At 51.0% G+C, this 14,768-nt stretch overlaps 1 protein-coding gene across 4 annotated transcripts in view; it reads left to right on the top strand.

Moving 5' to 3' along the window:
- Positions 1-14,768, top strand: part of RBM19 (RNA binding motif protein 19) — a 133,184-nt gene that overhangs the window by 34,745 nt on the left and 83,671 nt on the right. For 3 of the 4 annotated variants that reach the window (XR_013992505.1, XM_081037301.1, XM_081037300.1), the window contains exons 20-21: positions 571-626; positions 3,225-3,341. Coding sequence is in view for 3 of the 4 variants with exons in the window: in XM_081037301.1 (XP_080893427.1) it covers positions 571-626; positions 3,225-3,341 (173 nt within the window). In the remaining variant the exon portion in view is untranslated. The remainder of the gene's footprint in view (positions 1-570; positions 627-3,224; positions 3,342-14,768) is intronic. The other variant, XM_081037302.1, reaches the window with a different exon arrangement.

Genomic DNA, 14,768 nt, shown 5'->3' with positions numbered 1-14,768 from the left:
CTGTGTGTGTACCTGCGTGCACCTTGCCATAAAGAATTATTTATGCAAAGTTGTATGTGCTCTATTTTATGGGCGATTTAAGGGATTTTCAAGGGTAATTTTGCTCATGCCAGTTTTGCCTTAAGGGACCAACGTTAAAGTTTAGCTTTTTAGATGGAACTCTACCATGATTTAGATTTTTTTGTTTTTAAGAGCATACAAACTAAACTGAACTCTCTGCAAGCCAGACCAAAGGGTCTGACTCGGCCTGAAAATGCTTATAAACAATGGAAAATTCTGTGCCCCTCGAGTGGCATAAAGGTCAGGGACCACTCACAGCTCAAGAGGGCATTGGATGCTGGGTCCCTGTGACCACCATCTGCTGCCTGGGCTCCACGTGAGCCGTTTCCAGGAAAAGCCGTTCTCTGCCCTCGATTCCAGTGAGGCCCTCTGCCCGGGAACAGTCAGCCTCCGCTTTGAAGTTTCCTTTCCCCTCACTCAGCTGGAGCCCACACTGATGGAGGGCAGGGGTACAGGTGAGGGTTTCTGAGAGGACGGAGGAGGGACGAGCCGTGTTGTTTTCTCGCTCAGGGTCACGTTGTGGACAACCACAAGCTGGAAGTGAGAATCTCGGAACGAGCCACCAAGTGAGTCTTCAGTGCCCCCCCCTTTGATCTGAGTGGGTTCTTTCTGCTCGGTGCTGGCACCCTGGGGACATCTCAGGCCCTTTGACATCATCTCCACCCAAACCCCTCTTGCTCATTAAGGTGGCGTCCCACTTGCCAGCTCCAGCACCATTTCCCTGATGGACTGGGGGGCGCCAGTACTTAGAGTAAATGTTTCATTCATCTATATGATGATGAAAGGATCATGGACAGGAGGAGCAAGCAAATCCCACCCGTCCCCTGGCCGTGGAAATAAACCAAGGAAGAGTTGTGACTTGCTGGCGCTGGAGCTGGACAACAGTGCCCAGAGACGGCCTCCAGTTCATTTGAAAGCGATTCAAAAAGAAAGCGTTGGAGATGGCGACAGACCAGTGTGCCAGCTTCCTGAAGTAGTGGGCTTGTTTTGTTTTTTTGTAGAATTTTGCCTTTGCCCTAACATCTTTACCTCCTTATACATCTAGATGAACTAATACCCCTGAGGTGCTTTGCACAGTGCCCAGCACAGAACACGAGCCCAGTGGAAGCCCTTAGTATTGTCATTCTCATTACTTACCTGCCTCAGGTGATGAAATGACCACCTCTAAGAATGCTAGGGCTGGTGAAAGATATTTATTCGGTGGTTTTCAGCAACTTGGTCATTTGGTGTGGTCGTTGAGCAAACGAGCTGCTGCCTTTTCCTCCTTCTGTTTTTTAACGCTAGTTCTGTTTTTTAATCCAGCCTAGTCGCGTCTGGTATGGTTTACCCATCCCCGTCTGCCACACTGAGCATGCTTAGCGACAAGTCAGCAAGATACAGGAACCTTTAGAAGTCTAATGGGGGTTCCTGAGCTGTGGTGGAAGGGTGGGCGTCCAGGCTCTGAGCCTCACAGCTTTGGGTTCTAATCCAGAAACTGTGTGACCTCGGGCAGGTGACTGTGCCTGGAAAGTCAGAGGTGATGGCTGGAGGTGGTGCATGAATTGTCTAGGACATGGCTGGCACACAAGCACTCAGCCAGCTGTGGTGATCTTTATTTTCAGTCCCCTGTCTCTAGGGGGCCAGGCTGAAGTCACCTTGCAAACTCTCAGTTCCTAGCCAGTGCTCCCATAGTCATTCGTTTATTCAACAAAAATTATATAAATTATAGCACACCAGACACCTTCCCCAGGTGCCAGGGATGGCATTTACATTCTAGGGTAACGTATTTGATAGACACTTCTGCAGTGATGGAAAGGTTCTATAATGTTCTACAGCTGCGCTGTCCAGTATGGTAGCCACTCACTATTCATGGCATTTGAGCACATCTGCTACATAACAAAGTTCCCCCACACATAACATTGTAAGACAGCAAACATTCATTATCTCACAGTTTCTGTGGGTCAGGAGTTCAGAGCAGCTTAGCTGCATGCATAGTTCCATCTCGGAGTTTCTCACGAGGTGACACTCAGGATGTCGGCTGGGGTTTGGGTCTCATCTGAAGGCTCAACTGGGGTTGGTGGCTCCACTTCCAAGATGGCGCACTCATGTGGCTGTGGGCAGGAGGCCTCGGTTCCTCACCACGTGGGCGTCTCCCGGGGATTGCAAGTGTCCTTACTGCGTGGCAGCCCATTTCCCCCAGGGCAAGCAAGTGATCCCAGAGGAAGCAAGGAGAAAACAGCATTGTCTGTCATGACCTCATCCCAGAAGTCACACGCCATTGCCTCTGTTGTCTTCTGCTGCTCACGTAGACCTGCCTTGGTAGAGCGTGTCCCACACACTACACGAGGACATGTATACTAATAGGCGGGGAACACTGGGGACCCTCTTGGAGGCTGGCTACCCCAGCGACTGAGGAGCTGAATTTTGAATTTGTTTCATTTTAATTTAGATTAAACGTGTGGCTAGTGGCTACTGTATTGTACAGCAACGCCCTAGAGGACAGACGGTGAAGGGGAACATGATTTAATATGTCATAGGCTGTGAGGCAGTGGAGTGCCAGGAAGAAAAACAAAGCTTACTATGTTAGTGGAGATAGTTAGGGAAGGCGTCTGAGGAGGTGGCGCGGTGCTGACGTAAAGGAAGTGCGTCATAACAATACTCATAACAGTAGCTGCCACTGGCGAATGTTTGTCACGTGGCGTGCACCGTGCAGTGACTAAGTTTGCTCTCTCACCCCTAGCCCATTTCCATGGTTAGAAATTGCATGATGCTCCTCGGGTGAGTGATGAAAGGTCTCAATCAAGACCTTTGGACCAGCCAAGGTCTTTCTGCGTCTGGAAGGAAACATAGGAGACTGGATTTAGTGAGAAACCGGCCTCACCCTCATCGCGGTTCGTTTCTTAATGTCCCCGCTAGCCCCTGAGTGTCTCAGATGAAGGGCAGGAGACATGCAAGGATGGGGGAGTGTCAGCCAGAAATCCATAGCCGTTTTGAGAAGATAACTCAGGTCCACATCTCCCGGGGGAGGCTGCCTTCCTCCCCTTTCATCTCAGCCTCACCCACACTAACTCCTTAAATCCCTCACCTGAACAGAAGACGAGCATTGGGGTGGGGGGCGGTGGAGTCAGTGTAAGACAGCAGCAGCTGACGCCCTGAGTGACCTGAACCCTTTCCCCACCCTGCAGGCCAGCCCTGACCTCCGCTCGGAAGAAACAAGTTCCCAGAAAGCAGACAACCTCCAAGATTCTGGTGCGGAACATCCCCTTCCAGGCTGACAGCCGCGAGATCCGCGAGCTCTTCAGGTGAGACGCGCCGGTTTGGTCCAGTAGACGTCGTGTGGGTGGGGAACCGGTGGAGCTTGGGGAAGGCAGCCTTCGGGTCCTTGGTGGCTCCGAAAGGCCAGCGCAGTGGTCTTTCAAAGGTCATCCTTGGGCTGCGTCTGATTTATCTCCCTTAATCCCAGGCACTGCTCCCCAGAGCACTGTGCAGAAAAAGTCGAAACAGCCAGGCCTTCCCATCCAGAGGTGAGATGAGAAAGGGCGGTCAGTCTTCTCCATCTGTCAGCTGTACCGCCCAAGTCACTCCTTTGGTTTAAGGCAGTGGTTCACTTTGGCGGCACATTCAAATCACCTGGTGACTTATACGTACCTTTGCTCAGGCCCCACCCCAGACAGTCGGATTCCTTTGGTTAGAGGTGGGGCCCAGATATTGGTATTTTGATCAGAGCTACCCAGGGGATTCTAACGTCCAGCCAGGGTTGGGGACTACCGGTCCACATGGCTGTCTGTGGAGAGCCCCTTTCAAAATGAGGATGAATCACCTGCATAAATACTGCAACCCAACAGCTGCTAGCATGGGCCCCAAACCGAGAGGTGTCCCAGGGACCAGGCAGGTGAGCAAGCAGGAGGAGCAGGCTGGGTGGGGCCAGCAAGTCAGAGCCAGGGAGAGTCCAGCGGGAGGACAGACTTAGTCAGGCCCGTTCTTCCCTCGATTTGAAGAGAAATTGGCAATCTGAATTCTTACGGGGAAGAAGTTGTCAACTAGTTCGCTTTCTGAAATCAAACACTGTGCAGGATAGTCTGCGGACCAGAGACAGACCCAGGACCACGAGTTTGCGTGGTCCATCACGCTGTTCGGTTTTGCAGGTTAAGTCAGGTGTCAGCCAGCCCCGAGCCCTGGATGCGACGTCTTCATGAAAGGCATAGGGGGAAAGGTGTAAAGCCAGGGTGCTCCCCAGGCAGTGCTGGGTGGCGCAGACAGGCCGTGTAGCCCTCAGAATGTAGCAGCAGATGAAATTGACCCCAGCCAAGCAGCTCGTCCAGGCTTGGCTGCTATCTAAGAGTGCTCTGGGAACCTAGTGGGTGAACGTGAAGGACGCGACGTCCTAGACCTGTGCGTTTAACGTGTTTGTGGAGTTTTAGCATGAATATCAGCTGGGCCAAGTCCGTATTAGAATTGCCAATTAGCATCTTACGAGGTCAACTGTGGATGGAAAAGATAAGTCCTATATTTTGGAGACTAGAGAGAAGTTATGTTTATGCGAAATCTATCTCTTTGCTCTCTCTCTCTCTCTGTGGTTTAAAGAATGGGGAGCCCTTTGGAGGATTTGCTTCACAAACCTCTTTTCCTTGTCCCCTCCGTGCTAAATCATACACTGGTGTACAATTCCTCAGCAGACGTGGTTAGCAGGGTTGATACAAAGACGGACACACGCCGGGTTCTGAATAGCAGGGTCTTAGCTGTGAACTCGGCACCCTGCATGCGGACGGGCGGGTGAGATGAGGCCACACCCTGGGGAGATGTTTTCCGTCTCCCTGCAGCAGGGGAGATCAGTCAAGAGGTGTCTGAGGTGAGTGAGGTCGCCGTGACAATAAGGTACCGCCCCAGAGCCTCGCGCGACTGCTTGTTTTAACATGCCTCTGCTCCTTAGAAAGAGCCCAATTTAAGAACTGCCAGACCAAAACGGGATTGCTGCGAACAGCACGTGTTGATCAGGAAATAGCATCCCGCGGAAATGACAGTTTCACTTGGTTCCGCAGTCTATTTAGGGATGACGCTTATCCAGGGAACAAAAGACCGCGACGGAAAGGGAGAAGCGCCTGGTTTGATCTCGCGTTTAAATTTATTTCGAGAAGACAGGGAATGAGTGTCCACTGAGCATGATTACGTGTGGTGTCTCTTCTCCCTGCCATTGTTCTGCTGGGAGTTTTCATCAACCCCTGGAGACGGAAAGGCTCCTGGGAGGGCTCACCTTGCTTTGTTGTGGGCTCCCTCGGGCTTGGGGGGCGTCTGAGGCAGTTCTGAGTGGCGGCCAGCAGGGGTCGCTGTGAACCTTCTCGGGGAGCCAAGCTTGGCCAGGAAACCACCGGCCCGATTTCAGACAAAGCCAGTGGCCAGCAAGTCAGAGCCAGGGAGAGAGTCCAGGGTCTGGTCCATTTTACCAGGCAGGTTCTGGGGACCTGCCCTACTGGGTGTTATCAAAACCACAGCTCCCTGTTACAGAGTGCTTGCTGTGTGCTGGCTCTATCCCCTGCTTTAAAGCCACACAGCAGCCCTGCGAAGAGGGGACGGAGGGATGCGAAGAAGGAAACGAGATCTGAGGACATGGAGTGTCCTGCCTGGACCACACAGCTGAGCCCGGATTTGGAGTGCAGTGTCTGACCCAGAGCCCTGGTTTGGAACCACTCCTCTCTGCAGCCTGCTGTCCTTCCCCCAGGTCTCCCAGAAGGCACCGTCACTTCCCCGATCGTGTTCGTGGTTCACAAGTGTCGTTCGTACCGGGCCCTGTGCTAGGTGCCGAGCATGCAGTCACCTCAGGAGACACACAGGCTCCTCTCTTGAGGACTTCACTCTGTGGAGGACCAGGGAGGAAAGCGCCCGTGACAGACAGTGACACACCAGGGTGTGCCGGCATGCATGCGGGGCTGTGGGAGAGTGTGTCAGGTCATCCAGACCGCCCACCGGGGGGCCTGCAGGCGAGCTGGGCGCCAGCGTTGGCCTGGGCCTGGCCTGGAGCCCACCACCCTTTTCTGCAGGATCGTCGTCTGGGATAATTCGGGGCTCGCCCTTTAGAAAAGTCAGAAAGCAGACACACCGGTGAGTTAGGAGACAGCGGTCTCCTCTCTCTGCCATCCCCTTTCTGGGCCTCAGTTTCCCTTAGCATAAAATGCTAATGATACCGTGTGTGGTGATTTATGCTAATGACATAGTAATAAATTATAATGTTCATGGTCATCATTAAGCATCGTTTTCAAGGCCACCCTCTGTTGCCAAGCACTGTGGACTGAAGAGCTTTTCATTATTTGACGTCCATGTATCGAAACAGCCCTATTTCCCAGCGAACAGACCAGCTCCGGAGCCCAAATTCCATTGGCTCGCTGGCACCCAGCTCCCTCCCCATGTGGCCACTTCCAGGGCTGTTGAAAGGATTAAATGTGATTATGGATGTGGACCACTTTAATGCTGTGCCTGGGACGGAGCAGGTATTCTTAAACTTAGTGGTGGGTATTAAACAGCACAGAACCAGTGGCACCAGGCTCTGAACCCAGGGCGGGTCTGACTCCCGACAGAGCCTGTGTCTCTAACCGCAGTGCCAGATGGAGGGCCTCGGCAGCATTTTCTTTCTTCTTTCCCTAAGTACGCCCCTGCCTCCCAGCCCTCCTGCCCTGTCATCCTCTCCAGAAACCAGGCGGTTCAAGCCTGGGTTTCTAGCAGGCAGCAATCTTCCAGAAACGGGGTTCTGTCAACGTGAGCTGTGTAGTCACACAAGGCCCCACACTTGTTTTAATGCTGCTGTCGCCATCTTACAAAGCCTTAATTTCTGAACACGGGGCCCCTAAGTTTTCATTTTCTACTGGGCCCTGCAAATTCTGTAGTCAGTCCTGCAGAGCAACAAGAAAACCAGGAGGCTTGGGGCCAGAGTATAGTCTGGCAGTTGACTGGCCTCAGTTTCCTCATCTGCAGGATGGGACTGGAGATGATGCCAGACTATCCCCCTCTCCAGGCTCAGTGAGAGGATGGATGTACAGACTGACAGGAGGGGCGGCATTTCACGGAAGCCTGTCTGTTGTCATCATTATCGATACTAGTGACCGCTGTGGATCATTGCTGGGGCACAGGTTTCAGACAGACTTGCCCTCTGAGGATGACATAAGAACATCCAGACAGTTCTCAAGTCTGGGTAAAGTAGACGATGGGGAAGGGTCAGTTCTGGCAATAGATTGCATGGGTTTGACACAGTGCCCTTTTTTCCTGGGCTGTCTCTCTGAACCTGTTTTCCTCATCTGTAAAATGGGGACAGTAACCTGCCAAACAGCTAGGTGATAAAGATAACTCAGTGTATGTGAGATCCCTTGCATGGTGCCCAGTTGTTAATACTGTGCTTCCTTTGGGTGGTCAGTGACTTCAAGACCTTGGAATTGTTGCTGTTTCAAGTGAGGCCCTCAGCTCCCCCCTCCACTGGCTCACTGCCGACCCCCTGCCGGGGTAGGTCGGCCTGTCCTGCTCTCCTGCAGCCCTGCCTCACAGCTACCCTTGGAGTACTACCCATGAGTCTGCTGAATGGACCTCAGCCCCATCCCCAGACCGGACTGTCACACACTGTCTGGTCTGCTGCTGTGTCCCCAGGGCCCTGACGCAGAGCTGGTGCTCAGTAAAGGTTTGCGGAGATGTAGATTCACTGTGCAGAGCCTTCCTCCATGGAGTCCTGATAAAGACGGGCGTGGGAGACACCGAGACGCTAAAGAGCTGGCCCAGATGTCTGTCACCCCAGAGCCCAGCCCCCTGGAACCATCCCCAAGGGCAGGCTGGGCCAGTGGCTGTAGGCTGCGCTGTATGCAGGCCACAGATAAAGAGCTGTTCATCCGAGCCTCTTTTATGTTTCCTTTTTTGTTGGCTTCCTCAGAGGTGTGTGCCACCTGCTAGGGGTGTGAATGGGCGAACTCACAAGAGGTGTCTGGAGGCCTTAATTACCCGGCTTGCATCTCCTGGCCCTGTGCACCTGTGGTGCCCGCTTTGTGGACAGCATCTGTCCGTCCCTGGCCTCCTCTCCTCATTTCCTCTCCCGGTGACCATGACGTGACTATGGAGGGAGGGCTGAGGACAGCTCGTGCGCTCCCACCTCGTCCCCCTCGCCCAAGTGTGGGGTCCCTGCCTGATTCACTCCTGGTTGTCAGCAGTACTCTTCCAAAAGCTGTGAGCCACGACACCTGTCATCTGCTCTTCACTGAGGCCTGGGATGGATGGGGCCACTTCCTGTTCACCAGGCTTCTCACGGCAGAAGCTCAGCAAAAAGCAGCCTTGGGCACACGCTCCCGAGAGCCAGTCCAGAGCAGTTAAGAAGGGAGGCATGGGGGAGAGAGGAAACCCTCAGCCAAGTTCTGTAAGGAAGGGTTAGGAGGGCGAGGCTGTCCCCAGGTGACCCTCCCCCACGCTGCACAGAGACCCGACGTAGAACGTCAGTCATTCGTTTTCATATTGTCTGTTGTGGCTGCGTCTCACGACTGTTGTGAGATATGACAGAGTTGAGTAGTTGTGTCAGAAACCAAATGACCCACAAGCCTATCCATTATTTGCTCTCTGGCCCCTTATCAGGAAAATGTGCTGACCCCCTGGATGAAATTAAACACAGGGCCTCCATGGAGATGGGGCACGCCCTAAGAGTTTGGGGTCTTGCCTTCTAGTTGTAGTTCCACAGCTAAGGTATTTTTTCTTTCCCCTTGTTTAAAACATGCAAACATTACAGGTAAGGCTATAGCCCCGGTGACCCTCGTTGAGGACAGGCTGTGAGGTTCTGGGGACAGTAGCTGCCAGGCCCGACGGTGGGCATGAGCTTGGCCTGTAGGGGAACAGGCAGGGTGAGCGGGGACAGGGACGGGCCTGAGATGAGATGGGTAGACAAGGGCCTGAGCATGTGGGCCGTGATGAGGGCTTTGGGTGTTCTTTAAACGTTTTTGTGGATGTGCAACATAACTACAGAAAAGGACGCCAATCCTCAAGCTCGTACAGCTTGGGGAGTGGTCACAGATTTGGCACACCTGTGTCACAGCACCCAGCTCAGGAAGCAGCACATATCTGGCCCGGCCCTGCCCGCCACTCCTGCCCGCCACCAGCACCTCTCCCACCACTCTCTTGACTTCCAAAAACATGTGCTTGGTTATGTACTTTATGTAAATGGCATCCAGATGGGCCTCAGCCTACGTTTAAAATATCCTCAGTTGAAAATGCATTTAATGCAGCTAACCTCCCGAACATGACAGCCTAGCCTCGCCTTACACGTGCGCAGAACACTTCCATTAGCCTGCAGTTGGGCAGAATCATCTACCACAAAGCCTAGTTTATGATAAACTGTCGAACTCATGTGTTAATAATGTAGTATGTGGACCACTTTCCCAGCGTCACCAAGTCAAAGAATCGTAAATCCAACCTTTGCAGGCCGGGGACTGTCTGTCCCCTTTGGTGTCTGGCCTCTCTGCTCAGCATTCAGTGATTCCTCCAGGTTGTTACACTGGAGTTGTGCTTTCTTCATGCTCGTTGCCATGTGGTGTTCCATTGTGTGAGTGTACTGAAGTACAATTATCCATTCGACTGATGCGCGTTTGGGTGGTTTGCAGTTTTTTTGGTCTTATTTTCGGAAAATGTCCCTGCAAACATGCTTCTGTGTGTCTTTTGGTGACCACGTGCTGGCGTCTCTGTCGGGTGTCCGAGTAGGAGTGGAACAGCTCGGTTGCGGGGTGTGTGCGTATCCCCGCGTTAGTAAATATCGCCAAACTTGGGTTCCCAAAGCAATTGTGTCAGTTTGCTCCGCCGCCATCACTTTGAGTGCTCTGGTTGCCTCTCATCCTCGCCAACACTTGGTATCGTATGTGTTTCTCTTTGAGCCATTCCGGTGGGTATATAATGGCATTGTCATGTTGTGGTTTGAATTTGCACTTCCTGATGGCTAACGAAATCAAACGTGTTTTCATAGGTCAATGAGCATTTGGATATACTCTTGTGGAATGCCTGTTCAAGTCTTTTGCTCATTTTTTTGAAAACTGGGTTGCCTGATTTTTTTCTTATTAATTTTTCTCATTAATTTTCGAGTCCCTTTTTTTTGTAATTTCACGTATTCTGGATTCATGTTCTTTGGTGACTGTATGATTGGAGTCCCTCTCTCCCCCATTCTGTGGGTAGCTTAATGGTGTCCTTTGATGCACAGAGGCTCTTAATTTTAATATTGTCAATTTGTCATTGTTTTCCCTTTGTGGTTAAAACTTCTTGCGTCTTTCTTACGAAATCTTGGCCACCTCCAAGCTCATGAAGATAGTCTCCTACGTTTTCCTCTGAAAGCTTTGACCTTTCACCTGTAGGTATGCAATCCATCTAGCATTGATTTTTGTGTATGGCGTGAGGTAGAGATCAAGGGACATTTTTCCCCCCCACATGGATATTCAATGGGCCTGACATCATTTATTGCAAAGCCCATTCTTTGCTGTATTGATTTTGTCATAAATCAGGTGACTGTGGATGTGAGGGTGTGCTTCTGGGCTCTCCAATCTGTTCCACGGGTCTATTTGTCTATCCCTGTGCCAATATGCACTGTCTTGATTACTGTGGCTTTGTTGTAGCTCGGTATCGGTGTCTTTGTTCAGGAGCCCTGGGCTGTTCCCAGCACTTTGCACCTCAGGCCTGGGGGTTTTCTGCCACAGGATCAAGGCTCTCAGCAGAGGGAGGGGTGGATCTGACATGTGTGTAAAAGGTCTTGTGGGGAGAAGGGTCAGAATGGATATGAGGAGACCCCCGAGGTCACCTGGGCCAGAAGCGAGTGGGGTGTGACCAGGTGTCAGTGGTGGAAGTAGGGTGCAGAGTCCAAAGAGAGGCCCACTGATGGCTCCAGGGAGGACTGGGATGGAGAAAAGAATGAGGACAATGCCTGTGTTTAGGTCCCCAGCAGCTAGCTGGGTGATACGCTACGTTTGGGGGCGGGGCCGCCTGAGGGAGGCGTCAGCCCCACTCCACACGCCCACCCTTTCCTGGCCCACAATGCATCCCACACCACTTCTGGCCATGGTGGCAGTGGCCAAGTTGGGCTTCTCAGTGGATCTGTCCATGGGCGGCGTCTGTGTTTGGGGGTTCCGGTGCCCGTTCGTATTGGGAACACCCTTGGTTGTGACTACCTCTGAGCTCACTGGATGTCAGCTACAGCACCCGTGTCGCTGTATCAGCATTCCTGTCGGTGCGTTCTCTGCCGTGTCACCCAGGCAGTGTAGCCCATGCCTACAGATGTCTGCACAGCCGTTCCCAAAGGGCCCTGGCAGGGCCTGTGGCGCTTCTGTGTTCATGATGTCACTTGTCCTCCCCCTACAAGCCTGCAGCTCACCAGGCAGATGGCTACCCAGCCATGAAACCCTGAGCACGCGGCAAAGTCGGATTCCCACTCACACAGTCCCTCTTTCTGCGCCACCTCTCCCATCACACACTCCAGAGAGAGAGGTCCCTGCTTAACCCTTTGATGTACCCATGCGCGCATCTGTTAAGCCCGAATGATACGCCTATCTTCAGCTCTGGGACTTTGCATGTCCTGATGCTTATCAGCCACTCTACAGATACTTAAGCATGCTTACTGTGCGCTAAGCACTGTGCCGGCTTCAAAGAGCCTGCTCTTGCCCCCAGGATCGCTACATTCTAAGGAAAACACGGGCCCACCTGGAAAGGTGATTACAGTTACAAGGCAGGAACGAAAAATACCAGGGAGTCAATTCATCCATTAAGGGAATGTCCCAAAGATGGAAAGGAGGTATCCTTGCCTAACATCTTTTACTTCGGGGTGCCGGGGGGGATATCTGGGGTTCTGAATGGACTCCGGGGTTCATATGGGCCAGTTGTGGAATGCAGTTCAACAGAATTACATGGTCCAAATCCCAGATATCTCACCACTACCACCCCTCCCATGGAATCAAGCTTTTAATGTGGGGCCTGCTGGTTAAGGGGGAGAGGCGTGAACTAACCAGACTCTGTTGGGTTAGAGGGACTACGGCTGGCCAGCCTACAAAAGGAATGCATGCCCAAGAAGAGACTGCAGGACCAAGACTCCCAGCACATGTTACTGAGACTTGGATTTCTGCTTGGAGTGAAAACAAATAAACACACGTGCCTATCAGAATGGCTAAAGGCAAACACAGGAGGTAACACAAAATGCTGACAAGAGTGCAGAGAAATTGGATCATTCAGACGTTGCTGGTGGGAATGGAAAGTGGTGCAGCCACTTTGGAAAAGAGTCTGGACAGTTTTCTTACAGATACAACATGCCCTTCTTGGGCATCTATACCGGAGAAGTGGAAACTTACATTCACACAAAAACCTATACATACACACATCCATCAGCTGATGAGTGGATAAACTAAATGTGGTCTATACAATGGAATGTTATTCGGCCATAAATAGGAATGAAGTGCTGGCGCGTGCTACAGCATGGAGGAACCTTGAAAACATTATGCTATGTGAACGAAGCCAGTCACAAAAGGCCACGTAGTGTATGATTTCATTTATATGAAATGTCCAGAATAGGCAAATAGAGAGAGAAAGAAAGTAGATTAGTGGTTGCTTAGGGCTGGAGAAGGGGAGTTGGAGGGTGACAGCCAAAGGGTAACAGGGTTTCTTTTCAAGCTGATGAAAATTTTCGAAAATTAACTGTAGTGATGGTTGCACAACTCTGTGAACATGCTAAAAACGCTTGACTTATACACTTTAAATGGGTGAATTGTATTCAATAAAACTGTTCCAAAAAAGGAAAGAGAGGAAGGGAAGGAGGGGTGGGGAGAGAGGGAAGGAAGAATAGGAGGTAGGGGAGGGAAAGGAGGGGAGGGGAGGGGTGGGGAGGGGAGACGGGGAGGGGAGGGGAGACTGGGAGGGAAAATAAGAAACCTGTACACAAATGCTCATGGTATCTTTATTCATAATAGCCAAAAACTGGAAACAGCCTAAATGTCCTTCAGTGGGTGAGTGGTTAAATGAACGGTGGCCCATCCACACCATGGAATACTCCTAAGCAATAAAAAGGAATAAACTATTGATACACGCAACAACCTGGCTGAATCTGGACAGAATTATGCTAAATGGAAAAGGCTAATCCCAAAAGATTGCATACTGCATGATTCCATTTATATAACATTCTTAAAATGACAGAATTATAGAGATGGAAAGCAGATTAGTGGTTGACCGGAATTAGGGAGGTAAGGAGGGAGAGGTAGGTGTGACTGTAAAAAGTATAGCTCACAGGATCCTTGGATAAAATTGTTCCTTTCTCTGCACGATTGCCTAGTGGTCACTCAAGTCTACATGTCACACAATTGCATATAATTAAATATACACACAAATGAGTACATATAAAACCGGTGAAATCTGAAGAAGATCAGTGAGTGTATTAATGTCAGTTTTCTGGTTGTGATATTGTTTGTACTATAGGTTTGTAAGATGTTAACATTGGGGGAGCCTGGGTAAAGGGTAATGGATTATTTCTTATAATTGCATGTGAGTCTATAATTATCTCAAAGTAAAACATTTTTAAAAAAAGAATACCCCAATCCATAAAGGATTAGAAAAGGGTACTCCCTACAGTAGTGAGTTGCCCATCACCAGGGGTAAGCAAGTGAAGGCTAAGGCAACTGTCTGTTAAGGATGCCATAAAGAGGATTTCAGATGGAGTGAGAGGCCAGGCTCACTCCCTTTGAGACACTTCCATCCCAGAGTATATTAGCAGTAGAGCGTATGGGGTCAGAGTTGTTTGCGGTGTGAGGAAACACTGGGTAAGTGTTTCCGAGAGCTAAGAAACCCGTGCGTAACTTCCTTACGCTCTTAATCAACGTTCGTCCCTCCAGACACTGGGTCTTGCAGGCGGGGCACAAAGCCACATTTCTCAGATTGTACCTTTCCCCATTGAAGGTCCCCTGCCTGGACCATGGCCCTAAGAGTTGTGGTGGCAATGGGCACTGACTGGATGGTACTTTCTTCACTCGAGAGGCCCACTTTGGAAAATCTATTCCAGACCCTTTGCATCTCCATTATCATTATCCTGCTCGCTGCCTACCAATATGTCCACAGGGGAGGGTCAGATGCTGTAAAAGTTATGCTGCTCAAAACAGGACAAAGCAGCACTTGCCTAGATGAGCTGCTCAGGTTACCTGAGTTCTCCCTTTTCATGCTGTCCTCGTCCTTTAGTCATTAGGAGTTCGCTGTCAGCTTGGAAAGGAGCCAGTGTGATTTTCCAAGTGAGACGAATACCAGCCAGGGAGTCGGGAGACCTGAATTCTGGCCCAGCTCTGCCCTGCACCCGCTGTGTCACCTTGGGCAATTGCGTGACTTCTCAGAGCCTTTGTTGAATGAATCCGTGACAGGGTTGGGTGAGGCCAGCCGGGGTAGATAGCTTCCACCTTGCAAGCCAACACAAAGCCTTGTTGGTCATGGCTGGCTGGAATTCTGTGGTGGAGGGCTGTGAGGCTGGCTGTGCTCCACGGGAAGTGGCATGGTAATTGATTAGTGATGTCTGCCATGGACACGGGAGCAGCATCTGTGGTAGGTGAGCCTCTGCAGGTATCCACCTAAGAATATGGTGTTTATCACATATCGCCAGAGCTTTTATGTTTCCATCTGCCAGACCCACTGGCAAAGCAGCCCCAGATCAGCCCATGTGGAAGCCTACTTAGTTTTTCTCCTTAAAAAACAATAGTGAACTCTGAGAGTTGAGAAGAGTT

Source organism: Rhinolophus hipposideros, assembly GCF_964194185.1.
Source record: "Rhinolophus hipposideros genome assembly, chromosome: 24".
In the NCBI taxonomy this organism is placed as follows: domain Eukaryota; kingdom Metazoa; phylum Chordata; class Mammalia; order Chiroptera; family Rhinolophidae; genus Rhinolophus; species Rhinolophus hipposideros.
The sequence above is the reverse complement of the archived record's forward strand: the minus strand, read 5'-3'. Positions and strand labels throughout refer to the sequence as shown.